General features: G+C 44.7%; 1 protein-coding gene across 1 annotated transcript in view; it reads left to right on the top strand.

The window, feature by feature from the left end:
• CACNA1C (calcium voltage-gated channel subunit alpha1 C) overlaps positions 1 to 15,214 on the top strand; it is a 1,395,795-nt gene that overhangs the window by 1,330,404 nt on the left and 50,177 nt on the right. Inside the window, exon 47 of the mRNA XM_069228081.1 lies at positions 10,784 to 10,890. Within this exon, the coding sequence (XP_069084182.1) occupies positions 10,784 to 10,890 (107 nt within the window). The remainder of the gene's footprint in view (positions 1 to 10,783; positions 10,891 to 15,214) is intronic.

Here is a 15,214-nt window from a genome sequence, read left to right as displayed (position 1 = left end):
GAGGATGGACTTAGGTATGGAAACCGCGATCATCCTCCTTGACCTAAGTGCCGCTTTTGATACAGTTGATTTGAAAATCCTCCTAGAAAGGGCACAAGAATGTGGGATTGATGGGTCCGCGTTAGAGTGGATACGCTCATTCCTTTATGGTAGGTCTTTCCAGGTACTTGACAGAGAATGTATCTCTAGAAGCACTTTTAGCAGCTGTGGTGTCCCCCAGGGCTCAGCCTTGAGTCCACTGCTTTTTAATATATACATGAGGCCATTAGCAGGCATAGTTGAGCCTTTTGGACTGAATATAGTTTCTTATGCCGATGATACGCAGCTGATAGTATCCTTTTCCAATTCCCACCTGGATATGGGACTAGCTTTGGGCCCTTATATGAAGGCAGTTGCAACATGGATGGCTGATAGTAAATTAAAGCTTAACGATGATAAAACAGAGATTATGTTTTTTGGAAATAAAACTCCTCCTTCCAATCCTAGCATACTGGGAGGGATATCGATTTCCCCCCCCCCTAAAGGTCTTATAAAAAGCCTCGGGATATGGCTTGATCCCTTTCTTTCTATGGCTCAACATGCAAACAAAGTGGCAGGAGCGACCTTCGCTCTGCTTAGGACCTTAAGGAAGGTGTTAACCATTCTGCCTTTTACAGCGAGGAGAATGGTCATCCAGGCATTGATTGGGGCCCGGATTGACTACGGAAACGCTCTGTTCATTGGCTCCCCGAAATATGTAATCCAGAGACTGCAAAGAGTACAAAACGCAGCGGCTCGTCTACTACTAAACATTCCGAAACATCATTCAATACGGCCAGGAATTGTCTCTTTACACTGGCTCCCTGTGGCAGAAAGGATCCAATTCAAGACTCTGTGCCATGTTCATAGAGCCATATTTGAGAAGGGACCTGAAATATTGAAAACCCTTGCTCAGGTCTATATTCCAGCTAGGCCTCTTAGATCTTCCTCAGCTAATCTGGCTAAAGTTCCAACTATGAGGAAAGCTAGATGGGGAGGAAGATCGGTAGCCTACCAAGGCACGTTATTGTGGAATAGCCTCCCTCTCAAGCTGAGAAACAACTCTCAAGAGCTATCGTTTAGGAAAGAATTGAAGACATGGCTATTTAAAACTTAAAACTGAATAACTTGGTGTTTTTAAACAGTATATCATCACTATGGCTGTATAAGCGCTACGAGGCCGTTGGCAGTTGGGCGCTATATAAATCTTTATAACATAACATAACATAACATAACATTGTATCTGTTAGGAAATATCACCTACAGTGTATCGAATCGATTGAAGTGTCAAAAGAATCTGCTAAGTAAGAGTTTATAACCTCTCCACACAGAGCCTTCTTCTAAATAAAATAGGCTATAATTTCTTCACATAGAGCACTGATCCTGACAGGTTCAGCAGCACTTTGCAGCTCCTGGGCCTTTGTGAAAAATACTAATATAATTTAAAAAACATGGGGAGCAGGATATTAAATGGGATGGAGGAGCGAGGAGTAAAGAAAGAGTGCACAATGAGGGGGAAGAGAGCAAGGAAAAACATGCCCTACAATGGAGTGCTTAGGGCCAAATTTAAAAAGAGTGCCACCAAGGATGACATGCAAGGATGCAGCTCATCCAATCAGAAACTTGAGAATAGTGAGAAAAGGTATTAAATCATGTGGAGAAAACTGAGACAGACAAAAAGTCATCCAATCATGAGCAAAGGACTGACCCAAGGCTCACCCCTACGTACTTGGTAGGTATTGAAAACAATAGGTTTGCCTTGATAGCCAAGACCTAAGAATAGATACATAAATACCAAACTACATATGCAGAGAGAACGAAGGTGACTAGTAAGTAGCTTTTCACTACTCTTCTTTGAATAGTTGACGGATATAGCAAGAGAGTTGCACAGCTCTTCACTTCTACAAGTAACATATATGTTGAAGGCATGTGTGGCTGTAGATACACATGCTTTGTATACTCCTGCTTTCTAGTGTTGAGTCCATATGTGTGCAGGCTATTTTTCTTCCAAGAAAGTCTTTGGCGTCACCGGGTAGAGTGCCTCCTCCTTCACGGTGGTACTGCGCATGGGCACGACTCCGTTGTTAGATTGTTTTTTCTCCGCCATCGGCTTACGCATCGAGTCAAGACCATTGTTGGATCTCTCAATTGGTTCTGTATCTGTCTCTCGTCGTATTGTTATCAATCGTGTTTCTCCTCTGTAAGCGTTGAGGTAGAATCAACCGTCAGTCAACGCAACTCTTTCATAGCCCCCAGAAAGGCCTCAGCCTTCAGGGCCTTCAAACTCAGTTTCCAGTGAAGTCGTCATACAATGCCCTCCTGGTGATGGAATGGACGCTATTCCATTCCTGCCTGCGTTGTCTCGCAAAATACCCATGGACTCCCATCAGGTCTGTAACCTGTGTTCCTTTCCAGATCACAGAGAGGTGGATTGCGAGGCCTGTCGAGCATTTCGTTCAAAAGAGACACTGCGTGACTGTCAAGCACGCCTGCTCGAAATGCAGCGAAAGGCCACCGACAACGCTCCCGACCTCTTTGGACATCAAGATGTCTAGAAAGAACAGCATCCAGAGGCTTTGGTGGCTAAAGAGAAGGCTTTCTCGGTCGAGGCCAGCCTGGAATTCGACCCAGGGTTTGAGTTCGAAATCAACAACGTAATGCTGGAGTCTTGCGCAGTGAGTACAGTACCCCCTGCCTATCAGCCTCGAATCGAGCATTCAAAAGACCAACAACTCCGGATCAGGAGGCCTTCGGACCACCATTGCCTGTGGGTTATGGTCATCACTGAGAATTCAATTTGGACGCCCTGTCTTCCAGCCCATGCCGAAACATCATCTGAAACCCTCGGCGTCAATGACCTCTACAGTCTCCAAACCCTACGTGCCGAGCCAACCATTGGCATCTATGTTTTTGGCACTGAGTGGATCACAAAATCAGCTCGGCGCTGAAAACATCAAAATCAACACTGTAAAAGACTATCAAGACAGCAGTGGAGTCTATTCTCCACAAACGACAAGAAAAGCTGAACTCCTGGCAGCAACAGATCCAACCAAAAACTGGACGGTTTGTAGCCAAGCCACTGCCTCCTCGGCCATCACCTTCCAAAAGACAATTGTTTTTCCAAGAGGCATTAGATGTCTCCATTCTACCCAAACACAAAAAGATTAACAAAGCCACCAGTCCTTTGCCTTTGCCACCACCCTCACTACCTCCGCTACCACCACCACTTCCGCCATCTTCACCACCACTACCAGACATGCCATCTTCATTGCAGTCTGACATAGATCCCTTAGATAACTCCCCTCGGGGATTCCCCAGTGATGGTACCATTACCCCGAGTACTGGGGGTGACTCTTTTCATGTCCCACCAGACTCTGACCCCTGGGATTCTTACAAAGTTGCCCCACCAGGGGACACAGACCCCGGCTTGCACCCCGCAAGTCCATCACCTCCTGATGACTCTACCACATACCAGGAGCTTTTAGCTAGGGTGGCTACATTTCATGGGGTTCAACTTCATAAGGAACTTCTGAATGAGGATTTCCTATTTGAGACACTATCAGCAACACACCGGGGCACACAATACCTGCCATGCTCACCACACAGAGGACATACTCAAGGACCCTGTTAGGGCTTGTGTTAGCTCTCAGGGTCAACAAAACATATAAACCCTCTCCCTCAGACCCTGTCTACATCAGAGGGCATGTCCCCCCAGATTCCTTGGTAGTCACCAGTGCTAGAAAAGAGGGCCAACTCTCAAACATCTGGCGATACCCAGCTGCTCTACAAAGAAAATAAAGGAATTGACGCAACAGGGAAAAGGGAAGGGTTGCAGCTCAGTCCAAAAACTAATGGTGCATTGCCAATTCTATGGGTCTCTCAGGTAGATATATCCGTGCTCACTGGGATGAGATGGATGAGCTCCTCCAACATCTCCCAGATGAGCATAGGAAGAGGGCCCAAGAACTAGTTGTAGAGGGGCAAACTCATATCTAAAACATCGATACGGTGTGCCCTTGACTCTGCTGACACTTCAGCCAGGAGTATTAACACTAGCGTCCTCCTTAGACGATACGCTTTGCTGCATATTTCAGGCTTCAGTTTCAACAGAATATTCCAAATGTCCTATTCAACAATGAACATTTGTTCGTCCTCCAGGTAGATGAGGCTTTAGAAAAAATAAATAAAGACAATGAAACGGCAGAGTCCATGGGAGCCCTACAAACTCCTACATCTAGGGGTTCCTTTTGCCATTCCAGCTATCACAGTGGTTCTAAAACAACCTCTCTGGAAGCCTCCACCTCTTATCAGCGTGGGCAAAGCTAGTACTCCAGTACAAAAACACATTATAGAGCTCCTATAGAGGATACAACACCAAGAGTAGAGGCAAAAGGTCTTGCCCATGTGGTGCCACCACTCCAACAAACAATGACTTTGCTTTCCCCCCGATCATACTACACCTGTCGGGGATGCATACACAATTCTTTTACCCACATGGCAATAAATTACAATAGACCAGTGGATGTAGGATATTTTCCAATGTGGTTATTGTCTGGTGATCATTACCACACCTCCCAACATTCCAGTTCACACTCTTCGGCTCTCAATAGAACATCAAACATTACTCAAACACGAGGTCCAGGCTCGCCTTCTCAAAAGAGCAATAGAACCCATCCCTCTACCACACCCAGGTCAGGGAGCATACTCGCTATACTTACTCATGCCAAAAAAGGATGGTTCTCTATAGTTGATTCTCGATCTAAGGCCACTGAAAAATATATTCTTTCAGAGCATTTTCACATAGTCACTCTGCAAGGCATGATTCTACTACTTCAACAGGGAGACTTTATAACTACATTAGATGTCAAAGATGCATATTTTCACATACCAGTACACCCTGCCCATCATAAAAATCTCAGGTCTGTGGTGGACAGAAAGCACTATCAGTTCAAAGTTCTTTCATTTGGGATCACAACTGCACCTAAGGTTTTCACCAAATGTTTGACAATAGTAGCGGCCCGTCTCCGAGGACAAAGAATATATGTGTTTCCCTACCTGGACGATTGGCTTTTCAAAGCCACAACCCAGCAAAAGTGTCACCAGTATACTCAGTTAACAATAGACCTGCTTCACAGCCTGGGATTCACAATCAGTGTTCCCAAATCCCATTTACAACCTCTGCAGATACAGCCATATCTAAGAGCAATTCTGGACACAGAAATCGGGTTAGCCTATCCCTATTCGGCAAGAGTTCACAATTTCCATGCCCTATTACCTTATTTTCTGCCAAATCACCAAATAACAATGAAGACAGTCCTGCACCTTCTAGGAATGATGGCCTCCTGTATCACCATAGTACCCCGTTCCTGCCTACACATGAGTCAGTTGTAGCAATGACTAACTCATCAGTGGTCCCAGTCAATGGGTAATTTACAGGATCTAGTGATGGTAGACTGCCAAACTTATCACTCTCTTGTTGATGGGGTGGCCTCTTCTGTATCCTGTTCCCCACATAAGTCTCACAAAGGACACCTCACTCACAGGATAGGGTGCACATCTGAAAGATCTAACGAGACATGGGGTGCCAAGCACCAGGGTCATCATATCAGCTTCTTCGAGCGTCAAGCTGTTCACCTAGCCTTGAAAGCTTTCCTCCCCCATCTCATTCACAAGGTTGTCCAAGTCTGTAATGACAAAATGACAGCCATGTGTTATCTACAAAAACAGGGGGCATAGTCTCTACAACTTTTATAACTATCAAAGACCACCTGGAAAAGGGCTCTGCATTAGAGCATTCACCTGATAGCAGAATATCTCCCAGGCATGGACAACGACGTTGCAGACCTGCTAAGCAAGATGCTGCCACAAGTCCACGTATGGGAACTCCACCAACATGCCCTACTTCCATACTTCTACAGATGGGGGTTCCCTCAAATAGAGCTTTTTGCAACCGCAGAAAACACAAAATGCCCAAACTTCGCTTCCAGGTTCCCACACTCACTCTCCAAGGGCAGTGCACTTTGGATGAGTTGGTCAGGGATATTTGCCTACGCTCCTTCTTCTCTTCCTCTCCTTACATTTCTGGTTCAGAAGCTCAGGCAGACGTCTCTCACAGTGATCCTAGTAGCTCCGACATGGGCTTGTAAACCCTGGTTCACAACACTACTGTACCTCCCTGTAGTTTCTCACGAGAAGCTCCACAACAGCCTGGACCTTTTCACTCAGATCCATGAAGAAATCAGGCACCCAGATGCCAAAACTCACAAACCTAGCAATTTGGCTATAGGTCATAGAGTTTGGTTACCTTAATTTGCCATCAGAATATATGGCCATTCTTAAAGAAGCCCGTAGACCTACCACTAGAGCTTGCAATGTGGCAAAGTGGAAACGTTTTGTCTGCTACTGTCATAAATCGACCATTTCAAAGCCACTGTACAAGACATTGGCCCTCATTACGACCCTGGCGGTTTGTAACCGCCAGGGCCGCGGGACGCGGTGGCACCGCCGACAGGCCGGCGGTGCCCCGCGGGGCATTCTGACCGCGGCGGCTTAGCCGCGGTCAGAGAAGGGAAACCGGCGGTCTCCCGCCGGTTTCCCACTGCCCCCAAGGAATCCTCCAAGCCGGCGCAGCTTGCTGCGCCGGCTTGGGGATTCCGACTCCCCCTCCCGCCATCCAGTTCCTGGCGGTTCTCCCGCCGGGAACCGGATGGCGGGAGGGGGAGTCGCGGGGCCCGTCGCACCTTCCCACTCCGCCGGCTCGATTACGAGCCGGCTTCGTGGTGGGAAGGTCGTTTTCCCCTGGGCTGGCGGGCGGCCTTTCGGCGGCCGCCCGCCAGCCCAGGGGAAAACTTGGAATGCCGGCCGCGGTCTTCAGACCGCGGTGCGGTATTCCTGCGGCGCAACTTTGGCGGGCGGCCTCCGCCGCACGTCAAAGTTGTAATGAGGGCCATTGTCTGCTACCTGCTTCACTTACAAAGGGTCCTTCATAGAGGGGCTCAAAAGTGTTATTCCACCACTGGTTCCTCCTGCACCTTCATGGAACCTCAATGTCATTCTCTCAAGACTCATGGGAGAAGGTGGTCAATAAACACCTTTCAGAATTCCTGGAAGCCAACAACATACTGCATCCTTCGCAAACTGGTTTCCGTAGGGGCTGTAGCACGGAAACAGAGTTATTGATCACCACGGAGGACCTAAAAGTTCTGGATCAGGGTGGTGTGGCTGACCTTATTCTTTTTGGTTTAAGCACAGCATTCAGTACAGTCTCTCATTGCACTCTTTTGCATAGATTGGAAGAGACTGGTATCACAGGCAGTGCGTTAATATGGTTATCCTCGTTTTTAACCAACAGAAGCTTTTTAAGTTAGCAAAGGGTAATTCTGCTCTAGGATTCATTAGCTAGAATGTGGTGTGCCTCCGGGTTCTTCCCTTAGCCCCACAATTTTTAATATTTATGTTTGACCCCTATTTGACATTATGTGCTGACTAGGTTTTAGGATAGTATCATATGCAGACAATACCCAAATTATCGTCTCCCACTCTCCCAACGGTAGCTCCACTTCACAAAAACTAAATATCTGCTTGGAGCAAGTTCATAAATGGATGGCGGCACACTGCCTAAAGCTAAACAGAGACAAGAGGGCTAAATTTCCTGGCCTCCATCCCTGGGTGACTGCCTACTACCCAAGTCAGAAGTGAAAAGTCTTATTGGACAGTCAACCATGGCATCACAAGCTAAAAGGGTCGCACTCTGTTGGTTCGGCCTTCTTAGAGCCCTGCGGAAAACTATCAAATGGCTTCCCATTGACGCTCCCAGAACAGTGGTTCAGGGCCTCATATTGTCCCACCTTGACTATGGCAACTCTTTGTATTTAGGTAGTCCACTATATGTGACTAATAAACTTCAAACCATTCAAAATGCAGCTGGCTGAATATTATTGGGCCTTCCTAAGACCCAATCAACTCTACCAGCGTTTACTATCCTACACACTGGCTACTAATAAACAAAATAATTCAATTCAAGGCCCTCTGCATTTCCCATCCTGCCAAATATGAAGTAGGCTCACATACCCCTAATTATCTTATTGATCCTTATCAGGCTAATAGAAATTTGAGGTCAGCCAACTTAAGACCCCTTACCAACCCACGAATCAAGAGAAGCAGAGGGGGTGGCCATTTGTTTTCTTATCTTGTTTCAAAACTGTGGAATTCCCTACCTATCAGCCTTAGACTTAATGACAGTGGTGGTCATTCTGACCCTGGCGGTCTTTGACCGCCAGGGCGGAGGACCGCGGGAGCACCGCCGACAGGCCGGCGGTGCTCCAATGGGGATTCCGACCGCGGCGGTAAAGCCGCGGTCGGACTGGCACCACTGGCGGGGTCCCGCCAGTGTACCGCGGCCCCATTGAATCCTCCGCGGCGGCGCAGCTTGCTGCACCGCCGCGGGGATTCCGACCCCCCCTACCGCCATCCAGATCCCGGCGGTCGGACCGCCGAGATCCGGATGGCGGTAGGGGGGGTCGCGGGGCCCCTGGGGGCCCCTGCAGTGCCCATGCCACTGGCATGGGCATTGCAGGGGCCCCCGTAAGAGGGCCCCTACATGTATTTCACTGTCTGCTACGCAGACAGTGAAATACGCGACGGGTGCAACTGCACCCGTCGCACAGCTTCCACTCCGCCGGCTCGATTCCGAGCCGGCTTCATCGTGGAAGCCTCTTTCCCGCTGGGCTGGCTGGCGGTCTGAAGGCGACCGCCCGCCAGCCCAGCGGGAAAGTCAGAATTACCGCCGCGGTCTTTCGACCGCGGAACGGTAACCTGACGGCGGGACTTTGGCGGGCGGCCTCCGCCGCCCGCCAAGGTCAGAATGAGGGCCAGTTTGTCTAGTTTCAGGAAACATCTGAAAACCTATCTATATGACTAAATGGTCTTTCCCTATCTTGGCTGTTAGCGCTGGGAAGCACAATGCAGGCAGCCATGCGCTTTAGAAAAATGTGATAATAATAATGGGCCCCCTAGTTGGACCCCTACACTGATGCCCTCTCAATTCCTTTGCTGGAAGGTGGCATTTTTAGTCGGTGGCATTTTTGGTCACCATCACTTCACTTAGACTTGTTTGTGAACTCCAGGCTTTAACTTTGGAAGAACATTTCGTTCAACTACATAGTGACTGATTGGTTCTCTGTACCAACCCTAAATTTCACCCTAAAGTGATTTCTCAGTTTCACCTTAACCAATCAATTGAGTTACCAGTTTTTTCTCAAAACCAGATTCTGTTGCAGAAGAGCTCTTCATACATTAGATATTAAAAGAACTCTTACGTTTTATATTGATAGAACAATTGTTTTCAGGAAAACTAAACAACTTTTTGTTGCTTTTTCACCTCCACATAAAGACAACCCTATATCCAAATCAGGCATGGACAGATGGGATATTAGAATGCATTTCAACTTGTTATGCTAAAGCCAAAAGACCTTTACTGACTCCTCCCAGAGCACACTCTAGTAGGAAAAAGGGAGCATCCATGACTTTTCTAGGAAACATTCCCATAGCTGACATAGGTAAAGCAGCGACATGGCCCACACCACACACCTCCACTAAACATTATTGTATGGATGTTTTAGCACACCAACAAGCCAATGTAGGTCAGGCAGTGCTACATATTCTTTTTCAAACAACTGCAACACCCACAGGTTATCCACTGCTTCTGAGGGGGTCTTCTATACAGTCTATGCAGAGCATGGATATCTACAGCCATACATGCCTCTAACGGAATATGTTACTTATTGTGTAAGCATCTGTTTGTGACATGGAGTGCTGTAGATTCACATGCACCCACCCTCCTTCCTGGACACCTGTGTCTGTTACAGTTTACTCTGCTATTTCTCAGATGGACATCTCATAACTTACACCTAATCTACACTCCATTCTCACCCTCCTGCGGGAAAACAATCTAACAATGGAGTTAATGCCCATGCGCAGTATCACCGAGAAGGAGGAGTCACTCTACCTGGTGACTTGAAAGACTTTCTTCGAAGAAAAACAACCTACATATATCCAGACCCAATACTACAAGGCAGAAGTATGCAGAGCATGTGAATGTGCAGCACTACATGCCACAAACAGATGCTTACAAGGTAAGTAATATATCCCTTCAGTGGTTTACATGCTTTGTTGGTGAAAAAGCACAAACATATTTTATGTTCTATGAAAGATCAAGGGTGTTTATTAACATGCAAATACTTTTTCGATAAATATTGTTAAAAACAACATATGGAGGCCTTTTCTGGGATCTAATGTCCAGTGCGATCGATTAAAGTATTGTTTTAAGGTGATGTCAGAGGCTTCCAGAGACGTATGAGGTCACTTCTACTACTCTTATGATTTCAGTAAAATATCAATACTGTAAACAAGCAGTAATAACTTGTACCTCTGAAACTGGCCATTAATTTTTTTGCCATGCTTAGTTACACGCTCCCAATGATGCATGATACAGGTTTCATTCTCATTAAAGGCAATATATAAACACATACAGTTTATGGGTAAAGTGCCTTAGAGGGCATAACAAGCACAGCATTGTGAGCTTCTCAATCACTTTGAGTAGGTTGGAACAAAGAACTATGAAGCAAATCAGTTGCATTTAGCATAGAAGGGTAGCTTGTTACTTCCATGCTGCAACTCTAAAAGCAAGAGGATTAGCCATGGGTGTGTGGTATCTGTAAAGTGCTGGGTGCATAGTTGTCACATTTATGTTAATTTGTTCCTACAGGACGGAGGGCATCCTTCCATATGGATTGTTTGAGGAGGCAGCGGAACCCCAGTGTGGACGTCTCCCAGAAGGCAGTGCTGCCTCGGCTACATTTAGTACATCATCAGGTACTTTTCACTTTCTACTGGTGTGTGTCCCTTTAACAAGTTGTGATACTTTCTCTTTTTTTTAAACTCTCACTGATATCCAATTGGCTCACCCATTACTTGGATAAGCCAGTCCATTACACAGACAATATGATCTCTTCAATGGTAAATAAAATGTCATGTCCAAACAAGTTCCCAAATTACTAGGGAGATGTAAGGATGTGTGGATTATCCAGAAATTAAATTCTGGAGCAAGATATTTGACCAAATGTACAGGAGCTGAACTTATAGCATAGTGCAAATCTCCTGCATATACTTTATTCCCTTATCCCACTTTTCAAAGTAAATCCTGGCTTCAGTATTTATTACTAACTTAAGGACTAACTTGTATTCTCTATGGGATCTGAGGATATCAGTAAAGATACATGGAAACTTCTACAGGATCATACCACCTTGAAGTCAACCAACCCATCTTCTGACATAAACTAAATGTAAACATTTATTGGAGTGGAAGTTGTGAGGGAAGTTGATTCTGATACATGAGTATGATGGAAATGTGGGAGCACCCCTTGTAAACTTTGTTTGGATTAAAGCACTAAAACCAGGAAGTCAAAACAGTGTTAACATAATAGTGTGAACGTGCCATTGGTTGAATTTATAAATTGAATAGTACACTTGTGCTAATATGATGAAAAGGATTTAGTCATGCGTCAGGTGTAACAAATTTTTAAATGTGAATATTGTGCAATGTATCAATGTTCAGATATTTGCCACGGTTTTATTAATTTAATTAATTAGAATAGTCATACAGGAGTTAGCTTGCTCTTTGCCTGTCTTTGAAATTGTTCAGACCTAAGGTTTGCTTGCGCACCTCCAACAGGACAGATTTAGGATGCTGAAGCTGTGTAGTTGGCTTAACGCAAGACAAAACCATGCTGAAGTGTCTAGCCTTGATAAGGATCATGATGCCATCCAGCTTAGAAGTATTCAGGTTTCCACCCAGGTTGTGGTCCATATTTTAGATCCAGTTTTTACTAACCTTATGAATCTTGTAGCCGACTCAACCCTTCCCTTGATATAGACTAACCACTATGCAATCCCCATTTCCATCTCGTTAGGCCATGAGTCTACTCTTAATCATACTCTGCCTTTTAGAAGACAATGGTCTAAACTTTCTTCCTCTGATTTCTGTGACTCTCTTAGAGTATCTAAACTTTACCTTAATGCTAGTATAGAGGAAGCGGACAAAGCAGTTAGGACATGGATTACCTCTATATAGATGAGCTAATACATAGGACTACTAATTTGAATACTAAAAGTAAACCACCAGTTCTTGAGTTTAACAGCCAACGTCCTGCCCTTAAAATGGCTGTAAAATAGTAGAACAAGCCTGGTGGAAAAAAATATGATCCTACTTGTAAGATGCGATATCACAATGCAATTAAAAACATTAAAAAAATTATCAGAAAGCTATTAGAAAAGCCAATCAGAATATTATGCGACAAAAATTGAGAGCACTTCTAATTCTTCTAAAAAAAAATGCTTTGTAGTCAAATTCATGTTAGATCTCACCACTAAGACTCTTTCCATCACCCCCTTAACGAGCAGATGCAATGAATTTGTTCAATTTTTCTTCCAAAACATTATGGATATTTACACCACCTTTCGTACAGAAGCTCAGAACATTAAAGCCTGAGAGACTTTTGAGCCTCTTAATACTTCTATACCTTCTTTCAACCCTATTCAAAAGGAAGGCTTTCATATCCTTATTGATTATATTAATCAGGTTTCCCTCTCAACTGTGTTCTGCCAGGCTCATTCATTTTCCATTTCATTATTATGGAGTTACTCGGTCTCAATCTCATCAGCAAAGGTCCCTCAATCATGAAAACATGCAGCGGTTATTCCACTCTTAAAAAAACATCCTTGGACCCTTCGAAAACCTATTTCCCTTCTTTCTCTCCCAGCAAAAGCTTTAGGAAAACACATTAATGGCCAGCTATCTCAGTATCTGGAATCTCATAAATTACCCCGCTCGTTGCAGTCAGGTTTTCGTCCACTCCACAGTATGGAATATGCTCTCCAAGGGGTTACTGAAGAGCTCGGATGGATATTCTACCAAAGTTCCTCTGTAGCAATTATTTGCTTGACTCAAGTGCCACTTTTGACACTATATGCCACAACTCACTATTACATAGACTTTCGGATTGCGGTCTTTGCAATAAGGCTCTGGAGTAGTTTGCTTCCTTAAGCTTCACACTTTTTAACATTAATATCTGCAGTTTGGCTAGCAATGTAGAAGAGTTTGGTCTTATTCTGGAATCCTATTCAGATGATACGCAGTTGGTGATTTCACTCACTCACAACTCGGGTAACTGCTCGGAGCAATCGAGAACCAGTTTTTCAACAGTGGCTAATTGGATGGGCCTCAACTGTTTGAGACTAAGTGGTGGAAAGACCTAAGTGATGGTGGCGGGGAATCAGTCCAATCTCTGGTCACCTTAATGGTGGCCAGATCTGCTGGGCCCTTTTCCGATCCCTAAACCTGCAGTGAAAAATTTGGGAGTTTGACTTGATCAAAATCTCACTCTGGGACATCACATAAAGAACCTTACCGAAAGCTGTTTTGGTGTGTTGAGTTGACTCTAGAAAGGGGATTGCATAGTGGCCGGTCAGGATCAAGGTAAGGGGCTCTTCTGCCCTCTACTCAAAAAACAGGGTCCAGGCCATCATTATGTCACTTCTGGACTACAGCAACGTTCTGTACCTGTGTATCTCTCAGACCCTTTTAATGTGGCTTCAAATAATACAAAACACAGTAGCTTGCTATTGGCTCCCAATTACAAAGAGGGTTAAATTCCAAGCCCTTTGTTGTGCCTTTCACACCTTTGCCAATACGGGTCCCCACTATCTGCCACACCTCATCCAGCCCTATACTCTCTCCAGGGTACTTAGGTCCTCCGCCTTAAGGTTAGCCTATGTCCCCAGAATTAGAAGAGCCAAGCAGGGTGGCCATTCCTTCGGATATCTGGCCTCTAAATCGCCAAATATTTTACTGCTCTGTCTGCACCCAAGTCTTAGTGAGGGACTCTTTAGGAAGCAACTGATGGCATGATTAAATAAAGGTCTTTGCTTACTTTCTCTTGCGTTATTATTGTTGCCAGCTCTCTAGCACTGGGATGCTTTGTTAGGGCAGGCATGTGCTTTATAAATCCTAAAGATAATCATTTCATTCCAAAGTGGATTAATTGTTCCCAATTGTGTTCAATTGTGGAATTATAGAATGAATATAGAACTTGTTCATCAGGGAGCTAACAAATATTATCTAGTCTTAAATAAATGCATATCTTTTTACATTAAATCTGTGTCTTAAACCATATGTTTTTTGGTTGACCTAACTTATTAATAGATTTGTAATATTCTATTTTATTAGTCAAACTTGAGCAAACACTTGGAGGTTCATATTGATTTTGCCATGTATGACAAAGGAATTAGACAGTTTTCAGGCAAACCTTATTGAATCACGGTTGAGGGCCAAAGAGGAAGGGTAAAGCACCATTGTTTGCAAACATTTGTCACATACTTATCAATAAGATATTTGCAACATGGGATGAGTGTGCCATCTCAGAATGACAGGTCTAGTATTGATACGCAAGGTTTTGTGATATACCTTGCACCTTTTTTCAGCTAAAAACGAGTTTCACTCTTCAGCTTTGTCCAGGACCCCGTACTGCTGGGTGAACTCTTGCTTACAAGCCTTGAATTTGACACTTGGAGACTGTAAGCTACAATACACTTGTAATTATCAATGGGGCTCTGAATCATCTCTTCCAGTTTCCCATATCACCTAGGATGTGAGCAGAAAAACCTGTACCAATAGCCAGAACATTTGAAGTATGTTACTTTCTGGTGCGCTGGAGATGGCGCTGCAAAGCACAATTGCACAAATTCTGACCATTTTATCGATTGTTTTTCTTCTAAGAGTTCTTTCTTATTATATCCCAAACACTACCAATAAAATAATCAGTAAAGAGATAGGGCCGGTTTTAGAACCAGAAAATTAAGAAGTTACATATGGTGCCCACAGCAGGAGGCTCCTCAATTCTACTAGCAGTAGGAAAGATTTTTGCATGTTTGGATTGGAGGCCAAATTTAAATTTGCTGACGGTGACTACAGTTTTTGCCCCAGTCAAGTATGAGTGCAGAATCAAACATGGGGGGACCCTTTATAAAATGCAAATAATTCTCTTATTTATGTAACCCATCCTATATTATACAAGAGAAGGGCTATCACCAGCCAGCTTGAAGGGAACTTTCCGAAATGGGGGATGGATTTGCAACCTCA

Source organism: Pleurodeles waltl, chromosome 4_1, assembly GCF_031143425.1.
Source record: "Pleurodeles waltl isolate 20211129_DDA chromosome 4_1, aPleWal1.hap1.20221129, whole genome shotgun sequence".
NCBI classification, from domain to species: Eukaryota; Metazoa; Chordata; class Amphibia; order Caudata; family Salamandridae; genus Pleurodeles; species Pleurodeles waltl.
Note: the sequence above shows the minus strand (reverse complement) of the source record. Positions and strands in the feature narration are given on the sequence as shown.